Genomic DNA, 23,332 nt, shown 5'->3' with positions numbered 1-23,332 from the left:
GGGTGTTGCTGGGGAGATGATGTTTGAGAAAAGGCTTGCTGGAGGGATATACATGGCAGAGAGGGGCAAGGGCCACGAGGTGGGAGTGTATCTAGAATGTTCTAGAGCCAGCAGGGGCCCACCATGGCCACAGTGGAGTGAGAGAGATGGCTTGGAGACTCTTTGGCCACTGGAATGCCTTGGCTTTCCCTAAGCCTGGGGAGAGGTGCGTCCTCTAGGGCCACCTGCTCAGACCTGCGTTTTCACAGGGGTTCCTGGGAGCTGTGCTGGGTGAGTGTGGCCTGGAGAGCCTGAGCAGCACACTCGGAGTGGGTGTGAGGGGTCGTAGTTGCCCCTTCCCCTCGTACATGGGTGTGAGGGCGTGCGAAGCCGCAGAAGGGACGAGCCTGCGTGGGCGGGAGGCCCAGATGGAGCCTCAGCAGGCCTGCACCTGTGTGGAAATGCCTGGCCTTCCGGGTGGAGCCCAGGTCGTGGTTGTTGGAATGTGGGGTCAGGGAGCGTTGAGCTGGAGGGGCAGGTGTGACTGTGGGGCCGGGGGTGAGTGGGCCGGGTGCCTGGGAGCCGCTCAGTCTGCCTCTGGGGGACGCGTCCAACATGGGTGGGCCTCGGTGCTGCTCAGCCCGTGTGCCTCATCCCGCCCTGGGGGTTGTGTCTGGGGTCCCCCTGGCTCCCGGACACGTGTCACCCTTAATTTAAGTAAAAACGAGGAGACGGCTCACAGTGGATGTGGCCATCAGGGCGCCCCTCAAGGAGTTGCCAGTTACTCAAACACCCAGCGGTGCACAACAGCTGTGGGCGGTGGCCTGTGGCGTCCCCAAGTGGGGACTTCACTGTCCTTTGAGTCATGAACCCTTTTGAGAGTCTAAACTCAAAGCACTTTCATGTTATTTCTTTATTTTTTAAAGACACTTTCACGGCAGCGTGTGGCCACCTAGAACCACGTTTCGAGTTTCCCTCTTTCTCCTGATCTTGACCTGGTGTCAGCGTCCCAGCAAGGAACGTTCGTGACACGCTTCTGTCCATCTTGAGATTGCAACAGTCCTTGGAGCCGGGGCCGTGTGGGCCCTGGCAGGGCCTCCCCTCCCCTCTCCTCCCCGAGCACCTGGCCTGGCCCTCGCCAGCCGCGCTCGCCCGCAGCTACCTGTTGGGTCCCACCCTGTGCCGGGGCTCACGACCTGTGCTGGGCCCGGGGGCGAGCGGGACCAGACGGGGATGGGTTCACCGGGTGCTGGGGGTTAGCGAGGGGCCGGAGGTCAGCCGTCTGCGGACACAGCATGGAGCCGGGCGCTTCCTTACGCACCTGCTGCGTGCAGACACGTTCTCCGGGGCGGGGCGGGGGGGGGGGGCATCACGCGGAGCAGCACGTGTGGACGCGGCTTCACGCAGCTGTACACACGGTGCGTCCCGCGTGGCCGCCGGGTCCGTGACGAGCTGCGGTGGGCACGGGGCAGGGGTCACAGCAAGGACGCAGCATCAGCCCTGCTGTGGGGTCGCAGTGCCCTGGGGGGCAGGCGGTAGCCTGACCAGGAGGATGGCATGACCCCGCACGACAGTCCCCGACAGCCGTCTCCCCGTGAGCGGGCCAGCACGCGGCTGCGGGTGCTGCTCAGGGCCCAGGGAGCGGTTCACGCCGCGAGGGGGCATCGGAGCAGGACGAGCGACGGGAGCCGGGCCCCGCGGTCCCACAGACGCGGCACCGCGGCGCGGGCGTCGGCCAATGTCCACGCCTGACCGACTTGTCTCTTTAAAATAGGTGAAGCGTATGTCTCGTCGCGTGTTTTTCAGGAAGGCCATTGAGTGAAGGTTGTGGGATATGTCGGCGGCTTTGTGCCAGTAGATTTTGATGAACGTTTTCCTAGAAAGTTACCACTTCGTGAAACTAATTAAAAAGTAAGTGGAAAGCTTGATTCTTGTAAGACGTGGTTGACAGAAGGAAGCGCGGCCCTGGGGGGCGCTCCCGGTGGGGGCCCGCTGCTGGTGCCCCGTGGCGCCCCGTCTCCGGTTAGGGTGCACGGCGCGCCCCTGGGGCTCAGGCCGCGGCAGCTGTGATGGGCGTGCTGGCGTGGGAGGATGCCCACCCTGGTCATTAGTCCCAAGGGGCCCGCATAGCGCATCGCGCGCGGTCGGAGGAGGCCTTTCTAGGACGACGAGGGTGTGTGTGCACGTGCTGGCAGTGGTCAGGGCTGTACTGCGGGGGAGACGCCGCTGCAGGAGGTCACCTTAGTTGGGGGGCACTCGGGTTATAGGGCATTTTTCTTAGGGTGATTCTTTACTTTCCAAATCATGTTTGATAAATGTGCATACTGCTTCCACTCCACAAACCAGACCCACTGTCTTAGCCTCAGACGGTCACAGAGGGGGCACCCCCACACCGGGACGGGGGGCCAAGGGATGCGAGCCCCGGCGGCCCCGCGTGCAGCCCAGGGGCCCATGAGGACTGCCCGGGGAGGGGGGTGGTCCACGGACGGGCAGGGAGGCTGGGCCTCTTCACACGGGATGCCTGCTGCTGGGCAGGTAACGGCGGAGAGGCAGCCGCCCCGGGCCCCCCAATGGCCCCAGCCCCATTCACAATGCATGCTGGAGCCAGTGTCCAGGAGCCCTGGGGGAGTCCGGTCCGGATGTGGAGGGGTCTCAGTTGGGGCCTCGTCCAGGCGGTGACCGGTGAGCTTGGGGATGGGCTGTGCTGGGACTGCCTCCGTCCCAGATCTTGTTGGCCGTCTGGAGGTGCTGGGGGACAGCAGACCCTCATGGGATCTCACTTGCATTTCCTGGCTTCCTGACGAAGCTGGACGTCTGGAAATGGGCCTGTTTGGACTTTCCCTGTTGTCTGGAGTCGGGTTTGGCCACTGTTTAGCAGATGCTTTATGGGCCCACGTAGTGGACACGCGTGCATCCCGTGGCAGGGACGGGCAGGATGCAGGCGGCGGGCGCAGGGTCTCCCGCAGGTCGTTGGCACAGCAGCCTCGGCAGCCCGGTCTGGACTGTGGTCAGGAGTGGGGGCGTTCTCTCCCGCGGGGAGTCGGGGTGTCGGGGGTTTGCGGTGTGAGCGAGGCTGATGCCAGTAGTCCCCGTGGCCAGTGCTTTCTGACGCTGTGTGGTCATCCTCCTTGCCGAGTCGGGCGGGCCTTGCCCCTGCACTTGATTACGTGGGGGTGAGGACGGGGGACACCCTTTGTGTAAACTAGGAGTTTGTTTTGTTTTGTTTTTCTGATTTCATCACTAGGAATGATGTTTGTTGCAATTTTTTAAAATTGTAAAATGCACCATTAATGGAGGTGCAGTTTACACACAGTAAAGCTCCCTGGAGTTTTCCAGGCCACACCCCAGTCCTGACCCAGAACCCCGCCGGTAGGGGCCCCGGGTGCCCAAATCTGCCTTTTCTACAATTGTGTGTCTGGGAGACGTGGACGCACAGGCCTGCCTGCAGCACAGAGCTCTGTCCTTTGCTGGTCTTGCTGAGAAGAGCCTGCTGTGTAGACGGAACACGTTTGGTTCCTACGGCCCGTCGATGGGCACGTGGGGCTGTGTGAATAAAGCTGCTTTGAGGGCCGCCCGGGGGGCTCAGGGGTGAGCATCTGCCTTCGGCTCAGGGCGTGACCCCGGGGTCCTGGGATCGAGTCCTGCGTCGGGCTTCCTGTGTGGAGCCTACTTCTCCCTCTGCCTGGGTCTCTGCCCCTCTCTGGGTCTCATGAATAAGTAAATAAAATCTTTTTTTAAAAAGCTGCTTTGAACGTTCCGGCATAAACTGTTAAATGGATATTTGTGTGGTGTCTCCCTTACGTTATTTACATGCTTATCTTTAGGGCAGAGGCCGAGGCTGAGACCCTCGCAGGCCGACCGCATACCCCGCGCAGAGCCCCACGCGGGGCTTGACCTCGTGACCCTGAGATCGTGACCTGAGCCAAAGCCACAAGCGGATGCTTAACCGACTCCAGCCCCCGGGGTCCCTGTGTTTCTTTTAAGCAGAGAACTTTTATTAGCTTCTAAATTTGCTAAGATTTTTTTAAAAATCTTGATATGAATGGATAATGAATTTCATCAAACGATTTCTGGCATCTTTGGGAAGATCTTAGCACTTTTCTCATTTGGTCTTGTGTGGAATTACCGTCCCTGTATCGTGGGGATGGCCCCGCAGTGTCCAGCGCGACGTCTCCTCGGATGCTCCGGGCCGGGCAGAGCGGGTGCCGCCCGTGAGCCCAGTCTGACCCCCGCACGTGCGGTCACAGAGTGAGCTGGAAGGCACGTGTCCTCCGGGGGGACCGTGCGGGGCTTGGTCTCGGCTGCGTGAGCACCTGGTGGCCTTGGCCGGGGGGTGAAGGGACAGCACTTTCCCCGCGCCGCTGCGCCCGCACTGCGCTCCTCGCGCTCAGTCCACCTGCCGCGCGGCTTGTGGTTCTCTTTCTGGGAATTTATCAATTTCATTTAAGTTTCCACTTTGTCAGCAGAAAGCTGTCCACAACCCGTAATAGTAGTGTGGCCGTGACCGCTTGCGCGTGGCCTTCCGGGCCGGCCCTGCGCCTCCGGACGGCGTGTGACGGACGAGCGGGTGCCCGGCCGGTGCCCTCACTCCCGCCCTTCGGCCTCCGCTGGCGTGTGGCTCTGCTCACTGGGCGGAGACCTCGTGCCGAGGGCCTGTCCCTGCGGATAGGCTGCCGCCGTACGACCCACATAACTGGACAGACGCCGCGGCTGCTCACAGACACGCCCCCGCGGCGGCCGAGCCGGGCCCGTCCCCTGGCCTCTGCGCGCTCCCTTCCTCCGTCCCGCCCTCCCTCTCCTCCTTTTTCTGTAGAACTTGAGTGAGCTTCGAAGATGAGCGAATGAGAAATGCAGTTGTGGAAAGCTTGAAGCGTGCGACACCGTAGATCGGATGCCACACGCAGCCGCTATAGTACTTCCGAGGTCCACCGTCCCGGGGTTGCATGTAACCACTGCTGTCCCAGCACCAGGGTCACGCCGCGTGGGCCGCGTGCGTCCCCAGGCCCGTCCCTGGCGAACGTGCTGCTGGCTCCCCTGGACAGGCGGGTGGGAGGGTCCGTGGACGCTCTGGGGGTCTCAGAATGAGCCCGCACGCGGCCCCGTGTCCTCCAGCCTGACCACCGGGTCCTGGGGGCTCCTGGGTCCCCGACCTCAGCCCCGCTTGGTGCCTGTGCCCGTCTGGCCCCTGGTGGCCCAGAGCCCGGCTTGGAGCCTGCGTGCTCGCCGGGTGGGCTGTGAGGAGGGTGCAGAGCCGGTGTCACGGAATCCAGCTCCTGCGTGTGCTGTTCCCCCAGAGGCCCCAGCCCCCTCCTGGGGCTCTCCGCCTCCGGAGCCTGCACAGGCCTCCATCCTGTCCCCTTGGGCTGCCCCCCGCCTGCCAGCCCTGGGCCTTGGTGACGCCAGCCTGGGCCTGGGATCCACCCACGTCTGTGCTCCGCGCTGGTTCCTCAGTGTCCTTGGTTCTTGGCGCTTTGAGCTGCTGGTGTGCGGGGGCCAGGGGCTCCGTGTGGACAGCGTGTGGGTGACGCCTGGTGTTGTGTCTCCACAGGCTTCAAAATGTAGCAGAGGGCTCCCGGCTGCCATGGACAGGTAAGCGCAGCTTCGGAGCGTGGGGACGGCTGGCGGCCTCCTTGGGGAGTACTCCGTGGGATGCAGCCTCGGAGAACGTGGCTCCCGTAAACGTCCCACGGCTACTTAGACGCGTCCGGGTTTTCTCCCGATACTTGTGCTGGACCCTTGTGTCGTGTGTTGTGGGGGACGCTCCAGAGGCTCTAGACGGGACTGTGTGCATCGGGCCTGCGTGGCGGACACAAAGTAACGGGCTGTTTCTGTGCCAGAAAATGGACAGAGAGCGAGGGACAGAAGGGAGGCGCACAGGTGAAGACCCACGGGGCAGAGTGAGGCCGCCGGCAAGGACGCGCAGCATCGGAGCAGCAGCCTGAGCGCCCAATGCGAAGGCCGGAGGAGAGGGCCGCAGACATCTAGAGAGGTGAGGCGCCGCGCCCCCGGCCGCTTGGGGGAGCCCGCTGTGGACACGGCCGCGTGCTCACGGCCACGCTGACCGCGGACGCCCACGGCCTGCCTCCATCCCGCGACAGGGTCCGGGACCCACCAGCCCAGCGTCTCGGGGTTTGCTGGCAGGTGTGGGGTGTGGAGGGTGCACGGCTCTGCTTCTCCGGCTCGTGCCCAGGGCTGCAGAGGGGGCGCCCGGTGTCGGGGACGGTGGCGGTGGCTGGCCGTGGGGCCCTGCGTGGGCAGGGCCAGCGGTCCGGCTGGGGCCTCTCCAGGCTGCGCTCGTGTCCGCAGGTGGGGGCTCCGCAGGCAGATGCTTCCCCTCAGGCTGGCAGGGCCGTCCCCTCTGCCAGACGCTGCCTCCAGCGACCGCCCTCCATCTTCCTGGTCCCCGTGACCTCCCTGGGGGTCACCTCCTCGGGTTTCCCGTCGGTGGGACCGTGTGTGCTCCTTGGTGAGGGTGCCGAGCTCTCAGTGGCCTGACCGGAGGCAGTGTCCAGCGACTTCCACGCAGCGTTCCCACCGGCAGGCCCTGCTCCTGCTGCCTGGGGAGTGGGTTGGGGGAGACGTGTGGAATCCTCCTCAGCGAAGCCTGCGTGGTGACACCCGAGCTGCCCACGGAGGGTGCTGACTGCGGGCACAGTCAGCAGCTGAGGGAAGGACTGGCTCAGGGTGGACGTGTGAACTCCTGTGTCCTGCTGTTGATGATGATCTGATCCGTCCTGTTCCCGAAGCTCCCGTTGTCCCCAGTGTGGGCGGTAGAGCCTTTGAGCCGGGGACGTGGGCAGCGGGTGCGCTTGCTCCCAGCCCTCCCGGCGGACAGAGTCTACGCTCACATGCGCATGCACGTCTGTATCTGTTCAGCCACTTGGCTCGCCAGCAGAGCCCCCGCCGATCCCGGCCCCTCAACGGGGCCACAGACCCTGCGTGGCAGTGTGACCCTGGGCTTTGTTTGGCTTCACCGATTCCTTCTCCGCATCGTCGTGCTTTCGGTCCAGGTGCGACTGAAGCCAGCCCTGTGGGGCTCCCGCCGGGCAGCTCGGCTGGTCGGCGGCGGGGAAGATTTGTGGTTGCTGAGCTCGTTGCCGTGTGCGTGTCGTCTCCTTCGCGGCGGGTGCGTCCACAGCGGCTCAGTAGAAGGTTGAGGACGAGAGAACAGTGCTCGCTTGGAGCCAGTGTGGGGCCTCTCGTGGGATTTCCGTGTCGGCAGGCCCCTGATTGCCACTGTTTGCCGAGGATGATGCCAGGAGGTGGTGCTGGGTTCCCCCGAGGGTCAGCACCCCTCGCCGGCCCGGCCCGGGTCCCACGGCCCCATGTGCGGCTGCTTCCTGTGGAGGGAGGACAGCAGGGCTGACGGCGCCCCAGGCGGCGTGGTGGGGGTGGGTGAACAGCCTAGAGCGGCGCTGGGTCGGGACGCGGTCCGTCTGGCCGCCGGCCGATTGCATGTCTGCTTGGCTAGCTGTCGGACCTGATGAGTGTCTGGGCAGGTGACAGGTCACCTCCAGTTTGCCACTCCCCCCAGGCCCTCACCTCCTCAGCCGGCCCCAGAGCCCGGCCAGGCCCCCGTGCTGCTCAGCGCCGTGGCAGGCAGAGCCGGCCCCTGCCCTGGACCCCGACCCCCGACCCCCGACCCCCACCCCCGACCTCACACGGATGGAGGCGGGTCTCAGGTCCTCCAGGTGCTTTGCTGTCTTTTCCCTTTTTCTTGAACGGCACTGGGCACGGGCGTCCTTCGGCGGCCTGGGAGTCGTGCACGCCGTGGCTGCCGGGTGAGGCCAGCCGCCCTCGGTGGTGCCTCGGTCTCTGTCGTATCTACTTCTGCTCTTCGTGCGGAACCCCGATCGTGATGCTCTGAACCCGTTCTCTCGGTACTTACCAGAGCGGCGTCCTGTGTTGCTTTCCTGCTGCTGCTGTAACAAAGGAGCAGACCTAGTGGCGGCTGCAGCCCAGGTGCGTCCCTGACACTTCGGAGAGTCACAGGTCCCCAACACGCGCCCCTGGGCTCAAGTCTAGGCGCCCACAGGGCTCCTTGGGCTCCAGGGGAGAACCGTTCCTCGTCCTCTGTCGTGTCCGGGGCGCCGCACCCTCGGCTCCGTGGCCCGGCTTCAAGCCAGCCTACCGTCCCTCGCCCCCGACCCCGACCCTGCCACTGCCCCTCGAAAGGGCCGTGTGAGGTGATGCATGGGTTCCGGGGTAGCCGTGAGCATCCCCAGGAGCTGCTGTAACTCCCGGCACAGCTCAGGAGCTGCAGTGATACACCTGCCCTCTCGGAGCCCGTGGTCCAGGGGGAGAGACGGGTACAGCGGGGGGAGGAGACCGAGACGGGGACCAGGCTTCAGCACACTGGTGCGCACATGCTTGCACTTGGGGACGCCGTGTGTGTGCAGCGGTGCGGTCCCGTGGGTCAGTGGCAGACGAGTAGGCGGCTGGTGGGCGGGGCACACGTGTGCCCCCGGTCCTGGGGCCGGGCTGTGCTGGGCCAGGAGGCTCCTGAGGTCCTGGGGGGCTGGTTGGCTGTCCCTGCACAGGGTGCGGGACGGGAGGGGGCCTAGAGCCCCTGCGGTAAGCGAGGCTGCTCTCAGCCAGTCCGTGTGGCAGTTTTCCGTGGTTTGCCACCTTAAAGTTGCAGCAATCATGTTCCGAACGTGTCCCGTTATTAAGATAAGTTTCTAGGAACGGAATGGCTTCTGCCCTGTTTGAGTGCGTCTGGCCGGCGGTCCCTCTCTCCCCCGGGGCTTGTAGGACTGAACGTCAACTGTCCTGACCCTTCTTGGAATGACATGTGGCATGACCCGCGAGTATGGACGTGTCCCTGGGCTGCGTGCCCTTGTTTCCGTGTGTCCATACTGAGGCCTTATCCAGGGACCTGGCTTCATGTTCAGGTCGGCCGGGGTCGCTCTCACTGGCATCCCTTGGGGTCCTTTGTCCCGTAGCTTTACAGAGGAGCCCGAGTTCCCGCAGTGACCCCTCAGCTACGTCCCAGACCCATCGCGGCCCGCCTGCTCCCCCAGCCTCTCCTCTTGCAGCTGCACCAACGTCCCTGACGCGCCCCCTACCCACTGACCTCAGCTCAGTCCTGAGCAGGAGGGGGTCGAGGAGCCGAGGGGGCGGGCATGCAGCTGGCTGAGGGGACTCGGGGGCACTTTGCAGGGTGCTGCCCGGCGGGGGTTTGGCAGGACAGTCCTGGCCCTATAGGGGAGGCTGATGGCGCGGCACCACGTGCAGGTCGAGCAGAGAGCCTCTGGCCTGCCGCTGGTCCAGGTGGGCAGCAGCCCCCATCCCCTGAGCCTGGGGAGGTGCGTCACCTGACTGCTGCTGGTCCAGGTGGGCAGGTAGCCTGGGGAGGTGCGGTCACCTGATTGCCACGGAGCCCGAACCTGTGATGAAAGGATCAGGGGCGTCCAGCTCCTGCTTTCGGCTCAAGTTGTGATGTCAGGCTCCTGGGGTCGAGCCCGTGTCAGGCTCTGTGCTCGGCATGGAGCCTGCTCCTCCCCCTGCTCCTGCTCGCTCTCTCTCCCTGTTCTCTCTCTCTCCCTCTTTCTAAAAATAAATAAATAAATCTTAAAAAAGCAACACCTGGGAGTATTTCAGATATTAATTAAAAGTGATTTTCTCTTACAGAAGCCAAAGATGTTGACGAGAAAGATTAAGCTCTGGGACATAAACGCCCACATCACCTGCCGCCTGTGCAGCGGGTATCTCATCGACGCGACCACGGTGACCGAGTGTCTGCACACGTGTATGTGGGGAATGTTCTAGAACGTGGTCCTGACGGCCTTGGGGTGTGTGTGTGCACAGATGTGTGTGGGGAATGTTCCAGAAGGTGGTCCTGACAGCCATGGGTGGGTGTCTGCGCAGGTGTGTGTAATGTTCTAGAAGGTCATCCTGATGGCTGTGGGGGGGTGGGTGTCTGCACAGGTGTGTGTGGGGAATGTTCCAGAAGGTGGTCCTGACGGCCATGGGGAGTGTGTCTGTGCATGTGTATGTGGAGAATGCTCTAGAACGTGGCCTTTGACTGCTTCTAGCCTTGTGGTTTCCTGATACTTGGGCTTTCTTTCGTTTTTTTGTTTTTCACCAAAAACTTTTAGTGCAAGCACAAAGCAAGACACAGAAGCAGGAATAAAGATCCTAAATCAGAAAAATTATTTCAAATTACAAATATTATGGGTAATTTCAGGTGAGGTATCGTTTAAGAAAGTTCAATACGGGAAAGGAGTCCTAAGTGTGTTACGACACAATATTCATTTCCCAGGGACAGAAATGCTTATTTTAAAAATTTCCAAAGGAATTTCTTACACCTTCTAAGCAGAGGAACGTGGTTCGGGTCCTCGGGGCACGTACGCCTGTTGGATGGAGGGTGCGCTCGCTCGCAGCGAGGGGTGCGCGGTGGCTGAGGTCGCTGGGAGGAGCCCTTGGGGAGCCAGGGTCTTGCAGCAGAACCAGCGCCTGTAATCCGAGGACTTTGGATCATGTATTTTCCACTTTAGAAAATAAAATCTCGCCAATTTTGGTAGAACTTTTATTTTAAAGGTGATTATAGATTTAGATGGTTATTTTCATTGAATTCTCTCCAATTTTGTTGTACATGGAAAATTTTGTGATTTTTTTTTTTTTTTTTTTTTTTTTAAGACGAACGTGAAAGTTGTGTTAGCTCCTGTGGGGAGGATATTGAGGCGAGACCCTGAAGGGCGTCCTGGTGGCTTCTGGGCTCCTGTGCCCGGAGTGCCTCCACCTCGGCTAGGTTCCTGGGTCCCCTGAGCCCCACACGTCCTGCCTGCCGCCGCGCGGTGAGCAGTGAGCGGCCGCCAGCCTGGGCCTGCTGGCTGGCCAGCGTCCCATCACAGCCGCCGTGCGGGGGTGGCGGGCGCCAGGCGGGGCGTGTGCGGAGCCCGAGCAGGGTCGGCCGCCCCGTCCTGGGCACTTTGTGACGTTGGGTGTGTTTCTGCAAACAGTCTGTCGGAGTTGCCTGGTCAAGTACCTGGAGGAGAACAACACCTGCCCCACGTGTAGGATCGTGATCCACCAGAGCCACCCGCTGCAGTACATCGGGTGAGTGCGTCGGCCCGGGCCCCCGTCAGCCTCAGCCTCAGCCTCGCCCGCGCATCAGGGACTCACCCTGCCCCTGGCTCTGTGGCCGGCCACGTCAGCCTGGCGGGCGCTGTCCCCACGAGTTCGGGGGTGGTTTTTCACGTTGGGTCACTTGGCCACCTGAGGGCCTTCCTGGACTAAGCTGGGCTTCCCTGAGGCAGGCGGCGGCCTCGCTCCCTGGGCTGCTGAGGACCCAGTGCTCCTCGGCCTCGGGCCTCTGGGCCGTCCTGCCACTGCCTTCCGTGGGTTTCGGGGACACTGGGCCCCCTCGGGATGGGCACCGTGCGTGTGGGAGGCGTCAGCAGGTCTGCACGACCGACCCAGGGCTCAGGCTGACATGGGCAGGACGTGCTGGCGGGGCTCGTGTGTGGGGTTTGAAATGCCTTGCGGATCCGGGGGTCATTGTAAAGGAAGCGCAGCGCCCCCCACCCCGTGGGGGCAGCAGAGGTGAGTGTGAAGACGTCTGGAAGGGAGAGCGCGTGTTTCCACCCCTAAGGTTGTGACGCGCGCAGCGTGCACGGAAGAGTTTAAGAATATGGACATCTGGCCGCCGCGCAGCGGAAACCTCCCTGGACCGAGAGGCAGAAGCGAGCAGGCCTTGAAGCCAACCGGCCGTATCATCGTGGCCAGGGCGTCGGGGTGCCCCGTGGGCTCTCCCCGCCAGCCTGGGTGTCCCCGTGCAGTGAGCCCTCCCTCGTCCCTCAGAGCGGGCTGTTGGCGTGCGAGTCCTCGCGGTGCACGACCTCACCGCTGCGCCCCTGGGTGCCGTGGGCTGCATCCTTCCCTCGGAGGGTGTGTGCGCTCCTGCCCGGATTCCCAGTGAGCACGGGCCTCGCCCCACACGGCAGCTGGCCGCTGAGGCTTCTGGGAGGCGTCTGTTCCCACCGCACGTCCTTGGTCCGGTGGGCCCTTTGTGGCGGCGTGTGTGCACGTTTCCTGTCCTGGGGTGTGATTTCGTAGAGCACAGGTGCCTCCTGGCGTGAACTGCAGAAGGCGGGTGGTGGTCGGGGCCTCATGCTGGCGGGAAGCTGTGGAGGCACGGGTCCCCGGGTGTCAGGGCCCGGCCCCCGTGCTCTGGGAGGGCTGAGACCCCTCAGCAGGCCAGGGCCCTGGGGTTCCAGGCACAGCCTGCCCTGCTAACTGGGGCGCAGCTCTCCGGACGCGGTGGCCGGGGCCGTCGGCCTCGGCATCTGCGCCTTCTCTGTGCAGTGACCCGCGCGGTGACCAGGCCGGAGAGGTGCCCGGCCCCGAGGCCTGCCATGGGCCCTGGGCTCCGGTCGCCTTCGTGCTGAGCCTGTCCCCTGCTCCTCCCCCCAGAGCGCGGCCCGGAACTCTGGTGGCGCAGGGCGGTCGTGTTTCAGCCGTCCTGGGACCGACTCTGCAGCTGGTCAGAGCCTTGTCCTGACCTCGCGGGGGCCCTTCTGCTCTGATGCGCTCCAGCCGACCACGAGGTTGCCGCGCAGGAAGGGCCTTAAGCTTTGCACTGGGGCCGCTGCGGGGGCGTGGAAGCCAGGCACCTCGGGGCTGCAGGATCCTCGGGGCAGCTCTGCACCTCCTCTGTGCGAGGACTTGTGCCGCATGGCCTGACGGAGGCCCCACAACAGATCAGAGTTACGGTGTGTGGCCCGTAGGACGGAGTGTGAACGTGGGGGCCATGGGGGCTCCCAGACGGGGCCTGGGTGTGACCGACTCCAGGAAGGAGGCCCTGTCGTGTGCCTGCCTGCTGGCACCCTCCCTGAGGAGAGCGCCCCGAGGCCTCCACCCGGCCCTGTGGTCCTCGGCCAGGCGACGGTCGCCGTCTGTGCAGGACTCTGGGCCTGCGGGGTGGATGCCAGGCGCCGGAGCCTCGTGTGTACTGGGAAGCACGGCTGCCGGTTCACACGTTCCTGCCCGAGTCCTTGAGGTCTCCATTGTTTGTTTTTTTTTGTTTTTTTAGATTTCATTTATTTACTCATCAGAGAGAGAGAGAGAGGCAGAGACAGGCTCCATGCAGGAGCCCGACATGGGACTCGATCCCGGGTCTCCAGGATCACACCCTGGGCTGAAGGCGGCGCTAACCGCTGAGCCATCAGGGCTGCCCTCGAGGTCTCCATTCTCACGGGTGGGGTTTTTAAGTGGACAGTCACGTGACACGTGACAACAGTCACTTGAACGTCTCAGTGATTTCAGTTTACAAATAGCAGCAGAGGAGCGGGAACGGGTGCGAGACACTGTCTCGTGTAGCCATCTCAGGAAACCTTACTGGGTGGGTCGTGAAGACCACGCGGCCTGCCCACCTCGTTCCTCGGAACAGTGCAGGCCGGGAAGTGCTGTGGAGGGGCGGGTGGGGCCGTCCTGCAGGGTCTGGCCTGTGTCCCCACGACCCGCACTGTTCATAGGCCTCTGGAACCTGAATTAAACGATGCGCTAATTGGGGGCACATGGGACCCGCTAGCACACATGTCTGAGGTGCAGACTAGACACAAAACTCAGCCAAATGTCAGATTTGCGACCGTGGAGTTGGGAATGTGCACGGTGTGTGGCAGCGGCCTTGCTAATAACCTTGCCTGTTGTGTTCTCTTCACCAGTCATGACAGGACCATGCAGGACATTGTTTACAAACTGGTTCCGGGCCTTCAGGAAGGTGAGTGTCTGTGGGTGCGGCTCGGCGGCCGAGCGCCTCCGGGGGGCGGGTCCTGGCGGGAGGTCCCCGGGCCGCAGCACCCCTGTCCCGTCCCTCTGTGCTCACGAGCACCCACGGGCGGCCCTGCTGGGTGGCGGCCCCGATGGCGCCTACACAGACTCTAGGCCAGTAGCCAGGGTGTCGGGAAAGCTTAACTGTGTTTAAAGCCGGATGTCACTGAGGATTAAGTAGAAGCGTGTGTAGTGTGAATATCCCCAAGGTGGAAACGGCCGTTGTCGTTAAGGCTTCCCTGCGGGGTGAACGCAGAGACTGTTGCTGCCCCTCTGTGGGGCGGTGGAGGGTCCAGGCCCCCCGGCGGGCTTGCGGTGCCGACTGGTACAAGTCACGTTCGCTGTCAGGGATGGGCCGCCTTAGGGGTTCACTCGGGCCGTACGTTCCCCTTGTGGTGTTTCAGAGCAGGGTTACCACACGGGATGCAGCTCGCTGTGTTAGGTCAGCGGAGGGCGTATCCTGTGTCCCGGGAGCTCGCTAGCGTTCCTACTCCTCGCCGTCTCCCCAAGTGCATTTGTCAGGAGAATTTAAGCTCTTGAGAAAGCGTAGATGGGGACAATCATCCTTTGATACCCAAAAGTCTTTTGGTCCTAAGACCAAGAATACATCAAAACGCATACCAGCAACTTAAAAACTGGTTGCAGGGTATTTTCAACACAGAAGTGGGCAGAGCCACGTGCGGAGCCCCATGTGTCGGTGACGCCACGTCCACAGCCCGCAGCTCACGGTCAGTCCCGTTTCATCCACGGCTCCTGCCGTCCCCTATCCCAGGGGACAAGGTTCTTCCTAACACACCAACTTTATAGATCTAGAAAGTTACAGGGACCCCGTGGCCCCACATACCGGATGGTGCCCACGCTCGTGACTGCTGCACGAATGCCACGCGTCTCTAGTTTGCTCTCGTTGGTTTCCGTCGGGGTCCGGGTCAGGTGGGCCCCCGGCCTCCCCTGGCCCCAGTCTGCAGGCCTGGCCAGGTTCTGGCTGGTGTTTCGGCGAGCCCCCCTCCGTGGTTGCTGCATCTGAACCGGGGCAGCCGGCCTGTCGCTCGTGTTGGCCCGGCCACCCCGCAGCAGCAGAGCGCCAGCCAGCGCTTCATTACAGGTGGTAAGACCGTAGCTGCTCCGGCGCCCGGCCCGGCCCAGCAGTGGGTGGACGCGTCCGCAGAGCCACCCATCGCTGCCGGGTCCCTGAGGCCGTGTCACATCGGTGGACAGAGCTGCCCCGGCCTTCCCTGTGCACAGCCTGCCCAGCTGCCTTCCCGGCCCTGCCGGCCACCGTCGGGTGGATGCTGACACATGCAGCTTCCACAGCGCCTACTGGTCCCTGCCCTTTCTGGAGCCCACGCGCTCCCGCCGCTGGCCCCAGGCACCACCCTGGGAGCCTGGCATGGCCCTGCCGTCCGAGCCGGGTGGGCTCTGGGCTCTCTGGTCGACTCCTGCCTCTGGCAGCTCCGGCCACGACCCCACGGAGTCTGCGTGCCTTCCATGTGTGAGATGCCCCGTGATGTGGCTGCAGTGCAGGTTCTGTTTGTGAGAAACGTGGTGCCCGTATGGGGTGGGGGGGATCCTGCGGCCGAGCAAGCCGCTCTGTGTGGCGGGTGCCTCTGCACCCCCGGGCCAGGGTCTCCGTCCCTGTTTCTCCGACTCGTGGCCACTCGCTGTTCTTCACGAGAACATCTCTGCCTTGAGACCCTTCACAGCACAGCTGTTGTCTTGGTGCAGGCTGTGTGCAGAGGCTCGTCGTCCTGGTTGTGCCCACGGTGCCTCCGCCGCCTGTGCCTGCCGCTGTCCGAGCCCTTGGCGCCGCGCCTCCCCGCGCTGCCCGCAGCTGCTTCCCTGCCAGCGTGGTGCAGAGCTGCTCGCCGGGGCGTGGGCTGTGCCCCGTCCTGACCCTGGCCACGTGGCAGCTCGTAGGTGTCTCGTCCTCGGTTTAGCAGGCGCGGAGGGCTGCGGCGAACACCCCTGTGAACACCTCCGCGGGTGTGGGGGAGTGTGTTTGCCTTCCTCTGGCAGTAGAGCCACGGGTGCTTCCTGTGGCCTCTGTTCCCGGCGGGAGCAGGGGTCGGCCCTGCAGCCCACGTCCGGCTCGCTGCCCCTCTTTACGCGACTTGTGAGCCGAGCGTGTTTACACTTGAAACTGTTGGGAAGAGGTCAACGGCGTGTGATGTGCAGGTGACGCTAGCTGGAATTCCATCGTCCGCGGTGTTGGGGACGGGCGTGGGGACTCCTCCCTGCATCCTTCGCCCCCAAGGCGCCACACGCAGCAGGTACCGGTGGCAGGCTGGACCGGGCGCCCCCTGCCACGCCACACGCTGCGGCTCTCGGAAGTGCGGCTGGGAGCTGCGCCCGGGCAGACCCCGGGGTCGCCACGTGCCCCTCGTGTCGCAGCAGGAAAGGGGGACGGTGCGGGCCCAGATGCGGATGGTTTAGGGAGCGGTCCTACGAGCCTCCAGTGCCACTGGTGCTGACCTGGGGGTGGACACAAGCAACGTTGGGAGGAGCAGAAACCTAACTGGGTGCGTCACCACAGTGGCAGGTCTTCACAGAAATCGGGGTGAAGTTACGGCTTCAATCACAGCCAGTTTCTGGGGGGGCTCAGCTGTCAGCCAAACGAGGAAGCCGCTCGCTGAGGCCTGCCCGTAGCGAGGGAGGCCACGCACCCCGAGACAGCAGCTTGTTCCGGGGCCTCCGGGCACAGCATGGCGGTCGGGGCCGCGAGGCAGGTGGGGCCGCGAGGCAGGCGGTCTCGAGGGGTTTCCAGGGTGTCTCCGGTCTGCTCGGCTGCTGCGGAGCTCGGCGACCCAGGGACAAGTCTCTGAGCTGGCATGCAGAGCACCCGCAGGCGAGGGTGTCTTCAAGGGGGAGAGAGCTCGTGGAGTACAACCTGAAGTCTGTGAGGACGTGACCGCGGCGGTGGCCGGGAAGGTGCCTGGGAGGACGCCGGGCGAGCCGCGGACACGCCGTGAGGACAGACCTGCCCGGGTCACCGGCCGCGGAGCGCTACACGGGGTCCGCCCTTTCCCGGGCGATGTCACCGTCCTTCGGAGGCGGAAGCCGACGGCCCGACCTCCCTCGCACACGGCCCCTTGGGGGCTGAGGTGTGTGGGGTTTGGAGCTAAGGGCACAGGACACTGTTCGGGAGGGAGAGCAGCACCTTCAACGTGGAACCGCGGTCCGTGTCCCGCTCCTGCAAGGCCGAGTCCACATTTCATAGCCCGCTCAGGACTGAGGGGCGCTGCCGTGCTGCGCCGGTTGGGGGACGGGCCGGCGGCCTGGAGCCGGCACAGGAGCACGGCTCCGCAGTCCACGCCGGCGGGCACACCTGCACCGATACCAGCGTTTCTGTGCAAAAGGACGTTTTCAGAAATGAAATATGTAAAGATCCCAGGGATGAACGTGTGAAGGGTGTTGGGAACTGACAATGAGGAACACTGACTTTTAACCCCAGTGAAACAGATACTTGCCCCCAAAAGGAGCCTATTTTCCTTGCCGGTCATCTATATCCTAAAAAATTGCACTTGGTTACGATTACTGTACTTTGAATTTCACGACTTCTGCTCCGGTTCCCCCCAAGGAGCTCCCGAGTCACCGCTGTCCTAACAGGTAAAACGCTGAACAGACTGAGTAGCCACTTCTCTTAGATCACAAGAGGGAAGAGGGGTGGACGCAGGGCAAACGGCTGCCCCAGGATTGGAGAGAATGACAGCAGCTGTGGGGCCGCGGGTCCCCAGGCAGGGACTGCGGGCGGAGGCCTCCCTGGGAACCACTTTGGGCCGGAGACCTGTGCTGTGGCTGTGGGAGGGCCGGCAGCTCCGTGGGGACCGTTCGGAGAGAAGAACCTGCAGGGAGATCCACCTGGGTTGGCCAGGGCCCCAATTGGGCCGCACAGAGGACCCCTCCCATGCTCACAGGGGCAGGACGGGGAGCCACTGTGACGTCGTTGGAGCAGGGTCTGGCCCTGGGAACCTAGGCAGCCCGCGCCCCAGTGGGGAGCCCAGCTGGGAAGCCCTGGGAAGCCGTCGGAGGGAGGCCTCGGCTCAGAGGAGCATGGAGCCCCCCCCCCCCCCCCCCCCGCCCTGCCCACGCCTGAGAAGGCCTGGTCCCAGCCGGTGCACAAGACGATCAGGCTCCCCAGACGGAGGCTTTGAGGGCACAGACTGAGCCCCCGGACCAGACACGCCAGGGTGTCAGACTCCTCAGGCTGCAGTTGGAAACAACGGTGGTGAACGTGCTGAGGCCCTACGGGAGGGCGGGGACCGGGTGCTGGGCAGGGGCCGGGGACTGCAGACCCCACAAAGGAGGCAGAGAGGAACGCTGGCCGTCAGCCCGCGGTAGCAGACACCGAGCCTCCGGGGGGCTGGTCCGGCAGGATTTGGGTGAGGAAGAACCCGAGGGTGGGGCTGGTCAGCAGAAGCCCCGGGGCTGAAACTGGAAGGGGCCACGGACAGGGCGACTCGGAAAGGTCACCGCGCACGGAGCAGGATGCAGACGCCGCGCAGAGCAAGGGCGAGCTGAGGAGCGGGGCCGGGAGGATGTCAGAGGGCCATCCGCGCCCGGGACGCGCAGGAGCGGGGGTGGGACGTGACTGGACTCCTGCCCCAGGGCCGCAGCGGTGAGCAGCCCGGAGGCACTGGGGAACAAGGCGCCGGCCTGTGGAGGGAGGTCGGGGGCTCGCGCTCTGTCGTGCGGAGGAACCTGGACGCACCCTGAGCGTGGAGGAGCAGCCGAGGACGGGGGCAAAGTGAAGCTTTATTTTTATTATTTTTATAAGATCTTATTTATTTATTCCTGAGAGACAGAGAGAGGCAGAGACACAGGCCGAGGGAGAAGCAGGTTCCGTGTGGGGACCTGATGTAGGACTCGATCCCGGGATCCCGGGGTCACGGCCTGAGCTGAAGGCAGGCGCTCAAAGTGACACTGGAGTACGAGTAGGACTGTGCTCGCTGACGTGCCAGTGGCATGTGTGTTGTTTCCTTCTCCCTGCTGCAAACCTGCCGCATCGTAGCTCAGTTGTGCCACTTGGCTCACGCAGCCCTGGTGTCCACTCCTGGTTGACAGGCCGGTGCCCTGAGAGTGATGTTGGGTCGTGGACATCCTCATCTTGGGCCTGATCCTGGTGTCAAGTTGGCCCTGGGCCCTCCGTCCCTCCCGTCCTCTCCGTGCCCTCCATTCCCTCCGTCCCCTCCGTGCCCTCTGTCACTGAGGAGGAGCTGAGGGCCAGGCTGGCGTTCGTATCACTGCCCCGGATTCTCGTAGCACAACTTATGATTTTACCAAAAGGTGAGATCATGCTGCTTAATCTTGCTCGCTATCAGGGGTGCTGCTCCCTCCATGGCAGACATACAGCCTGTGGCGCCTGGCTGGCTCTATCGGTTAAAGGTTCAACTCTTGATTTCAGCTCAGGTCGTGATCTCAGGCTCATGGGATCGAGCCCCGTGTCAGGCTCCGTGTGCAGCATGGAAGCTGCCTGAGGTTCTCTCTCTCCCTCTCCCCATACCGCTCCCCTGCTCACGCGTGAGCTCTCTTTCTCTAAAATAAATCTTAAAAAAAAATAAGACCTGTATCTTTTTTTTTTTTTTTTTTTAAGTAGGCTCCACGCCCAGCACGGAGCCCAGCGTGGGGCTGAACTCAACCCTGAGACCAAGACCTGAGCTGAGGGTGCCTGGGGGGAGCCTGCTTCTCCCCCTGCCTGTGTCTCTGCCTCTCTCTGTGTCTTTCATGAATAAATAAATGAAACAAAAACCCGACCTGGGCTGAGATGAAGAGCTGCCGAGGCGCCCGGGTCCGTGTCGTCTTCGATGGCTGCACAGGGTTCTGCTGAGTGATGGCGCGTACTCTACCCAGGGCAGCAGATGAATGAGATCTCCCTCCTTGCCGCCCCGGCTCGCCCGGCCCTGCGTCTAGTGTGTGGCCTGAAGGCCTCCGCCGGGCGCGCGCCCCTCTCCTTACGCAGCAGTGAGGTGCTTGCTGTCCGATAGCTCACCAGCAGCACGTGGGGGCGAGCAGCTGAGGCCCCGTGGTTCTAGCTGCGGGTTACCATGCTGCACACTTAGCCCGGAACGTCTCTATGCTGGTATTTTCCTGACGTGGAATATTGTTATTTTCCATCTTTTTTCTATTCTGATGGCTGAAGAATTCTTAATGAGAATTACACAAGGTACGTGAGGCTGCCTCCTTTCCACGAGGGGAGACTCCTCTGGCGTGGACCTGCAGGAGCGCACCGCCTTGGAGAGCCTGGGGGACGGCCTCACCGCCACGCACTGCATTTCACACGTTTATTCCTGAGCCAGCTCTTATAGGATTCTTTAATTTCTTTCCAAGCCAATCCCAAATTTCCCAGACCAGCCTGGTTGGGCACTTGGCGCACTTGATTCCAGCGCCCCATCCGTCTAGGCCAGCAGCGCCGTCCCCGAGTTCGAGGGGCATCCTCCTTCCACCCGTTGCCCCTTGTGCCTGCGCTCCCGCAGGGTTGGGCTGCCAGGTGTCGGCGTTGGTCCAGGATGGGGACGCGTCTCCCTGGCTCCGTGGAGCGCGTGGCGCACGGGGCAGACGAGGGGCAGGTGGGCAGTGCGACCAGTACCACAGGGTTAGCCGTACACAAGTGTGTTTCATGGGGTGAGTCTTATGTTACTAGTTGGAACAACTTGGGTTTAAATTATGTTTGTTGGGGCCCCTGGGTGGCTCTGGTTGAGCGTCTGTCTGCGGCTCGGCCGTGATCCCGGGTCCTGGGATCGAGTCCCGCATCGGGCTCCCTGCTTAGCGGCAGAGGGGAGGGAGTCTGCTTCTCTCTCTGCCTGCCTCCTGCTTGTGTGCCCTCCCTCCCTCCCTCCCTCCCTCCCTCTCTCTCTCTCTCTCTCTCTCTCTCGCTCAAATAAATATTTAGAATAAAAGCAAACAGATTTTCCTTGTCATCTGCTGTGTGGCCTGAGCAATGACCGGCTGCTCTGTTGTCTGGGCACAGGCTTTAGAGTCCCTTTGTGCCAAAAGTCGTGGGGCGGCCACCTGCTGTCAGAAGGCGCCCGCCCGGTTGTGCTCGGGGAGCTGCTCTGGCTGGCTTGCCGCCCGCGGGGAGCGAGGCTGGGAGCCTGCTGCTGGGAGCCTGTGGCGCCGGCCTCTGCACCTTAGGGACCTTCCTGGCTGTGGTGGCCGCCCGCAGGCAGCAGGGGGCGCTCCTCACCCACCGTGGGCACAGCCTGGCGCCGTCAGGGTCGGCGGGCGGGCAGGCCTGAGCCCCAGATCCCTGTGCCACCGCAGGGTCGGGTAGCGTGGGGCAGACACCAGCTGCTGGAAGCGGCTGTCTTGAGTCTCGGGGGCGGCAGGGGGGTCTCGCGGTGTGTACACCCGGGCTGGGGGCTCCTGCTGCTGCATGGCCTCCCCTGCAGGTTCGCGAGCGTGGCCACCCCGATGTTGGGTCTGGGGCAGGGGTCTCGCGGGTGTGCACACTCGGGCTGGGGGCTCCTGCTGCTGCACGGCCTCCCCTGCACGCTCGTGAACGTGGCCACCCAAGTGGGTCTCCTGGTGGCAGCCATCGAGGCCCCCGGATCCAGGTTGTCATTTGCTGCGATGCTTGCGAGCGGGGTCCTGATGGGCCCTGGTGCCTTCCTGACACTGAGCACGTGTTTGTTTCCAACAGCGGAAATGAGGAAGCAGAGGGACTTCTACCACAAGTTAGGCATGGAGGTGCCCGGAGACGTCAAGGGGGAGACCTGTTCTGCAAAGCAGCACCTCGACCCCCATCGGAACGGTGAGTGGCCAGCGCACCTGCTGCCCGCCATCCTGGGCACCCCCCGGGCTTTGGTGTGGTGCTCGTGGGGCGGCGTGAGGACCGGGTCCTGGACCAGGGTCCCTTCGGGTGACGGGGCGGGATTCCCAGGGACCGGGAGTGAGGTGCCGTGCAGAGGCCCCGAGAGGCTCCCAGTCCCGTCTGCCCTGATGGGGGTGGCCCAACAGTGCCTGGGCTCCACGTAGAATCAGTGGTAGTGTAAGGTCCAGCTGTATTATAACAGGTTATTCAGACGTTTGGTGCCGTGCTGTTTTCCCAGTGACCACAGCGGTTCCTCAGAGGGTTCCAGACCGCCCCGTGTGTTTCTGACCACAGTGCAAGAAAGCACAGGTCGCGGCTGGCCCCGGAATGGCGGGGGGCGGCCAAGGCAGGGGACGCCGTCGGGGACGGCGTGTGAGGCTGGGGATCTCGTCCCAGCCACTTGCTTTCGATGGGGTCTTTGTTCCAAAAGTGGTGTTGGAACCCTAGAGGTCGTGGGAGCCGTGCGTCACCCAGTTGGTAGTTGGCGTACGAGGCGTTGAACAGTACTGGGCGCGAGGGCTCTGCACCGTCCGCCGGGCCAGGTGGCCTCGGCCTGCCGCGCCCTGGTGCACACGACCCCGGACCACGTACAGCTGGCCGCAGGCTCTCGGGCCCCGCGGCGTTTTAGCAGGTGCTTCGTAGACCAGCTGCCCCAGTTATGTATCCCTTTAAAGGTGCAACTGTCTTATTTGGATGAATCTTTGTAGCATTTTGACCATAGCGTATGGTTAGAAAAATAATGGTTTAATGTTAGATGATGGTTTAACATTCTGGATTTGTAACCCGGTGTCTTCTGTTTTTGCTGAAAGGTGAAACCAAAGCAGATGACAGTTCGAACAAAGAAGCAGCAGAGGAGAAGCAGGAGGAGGACAACGACTACCACCGAAGCGACGAGCAGGTAGACGGTGTTGGCCTGGGTGTGAGCCCGCGCGGCACGAGACGGCAGGAGAGGCGCGGACGCCCGCCGTGGGGCCTGCCTCCGTTTCTGAAGAAAAGGCCAGTCGCCAAGGAAGTAGACGCGGCCAAGTGCCAACACGTCTCCTTAGTTTCTCCTTCCTTATCTGTTCCTTTTAGTTGGCAGAGAAACATGTGCTTGCTCTGAAACATCCTGAACGTAAAAGAATTGAAGCCCAGACCCTGCACACGACTCCCCAGGTGGGGTCGCTTGGCGCCGGGCACCTTTCCGTGCGTGTCGCGTATCCCGTACGACGGGGTCCAGTCGGGTCGCACGTCACAGGGAAGGAAGCAGACAGCCCCGAGGCGTCTTCGCCAGATCAGAGGGAGCAGCGAGCGTGCGCTCCCGTCCCAGTCCATGTGTGCCGCGCCTCCCACCACCCTGAGTGGAGGGCTGCCGGCGCATCCACTGACAGCGGGGCCCCTGGCGTTAGGACACAGGAGCTGTGCTTGGCGTGGCTCTGGGTCCCGCGCTGAGGAGGCAGGCAGAGGAGCTGTGCGCGCGAGCAGAGCGCCGCCCCTGCGTCCCCGTCCCCCGCGTCGGCGGCAGGGACCCCGGCGGCGGGTGCTCAGCACTGGCTGCTCACCGGGGGTGGGGGGGGTGGGGGTGGGGGGGGGTAAGATCAGCCTGCAGAATCCGTGGGCGCGGGTGGGAAGAACGTAGAGAACACATAAGAGGGACTCCAGATCACGGGAGGGCAAGGTGTGTCCTCGCCAGATGAGCCTCGGTGGTTGTGGCTCTAACTGTGCACATAGAGCATCTGGGGGAGGAAACGCTCAGGACAGCCGTGCAGACGGGCGTTGGCCGCGTCTGGGTGTGTG

The 23,332-nt window shown here is 63.2% G+C and overlaps 1 protein-coding gene across 7 annotated transcripts in view; it reads left to right on the top strand.

Annotated features, from left to right (window-relative positions):
• PCGF3 (polycomb group ring finger 3) overlaps positions 1-23,332 on the top strand; it is a 49,007-nt gene that overhangs the window by 8,143 nt on the left and 17,532 nt on the right. For 4 of the 7 annotated variants that reach the window (XR_005357413.1, XM_038533657.1, XM_038533660.1 and 1 more), the window contains exons 2-9: positions 5,528-5,568; positions 5,817-5,968; positions 9,613-9,730; positions 10,944-11,040; positions 13,647-13,702; positions 21,386-21,496; positions 22,366-22,454; positions 22,631-22,711. Coding sequence is in view for 6 of the 7 variants with exons in the window: in XM_038533657.1 (XP_038389585.1) it covers positions 9,622-9,730; positions 10,944-11,040; positions 13,647-13,702; positions 21,386-21,496; positions 22,366-22,454; positions 22,631-22,711 (543 nt within the window). In the remaining variant the exon portion in view is untranslated. Of the gene's footprint in view, positions 1-5,527; positions 5,569-5,816; positions 5,969-9,612; positions 9,731-10,623; positions 10,779-10,943; positions 11,041-13,646; positions 13,703-21,385; positions 21,497-22,365; positions 22,455-22,630; positions 22,712-23,332 lie in introns of those variants that run through there. The other 3 variants (XM_038533659.1, XM_038533661.1, XM_038533662.1) reach the window with 2 other exon arrangements.

Source organism: Canis lupus, chromosome 3, assembly GCF_011100685.1.
Source record: "Canis lupus familiaris isolate Mischka breed German Shepherd chromosome 3, alternate assembly UU_Cfam_GSD_1.0, whole genome shotgun sequence".
NCBI lineage: Eukaryota > Metazoa > Chordata > Mammalia > Carnivora > Canidae > Canis > Canis lupus.
This window is presented reverse-complemented; position numbering and strand designations above follow the sequence as displayed.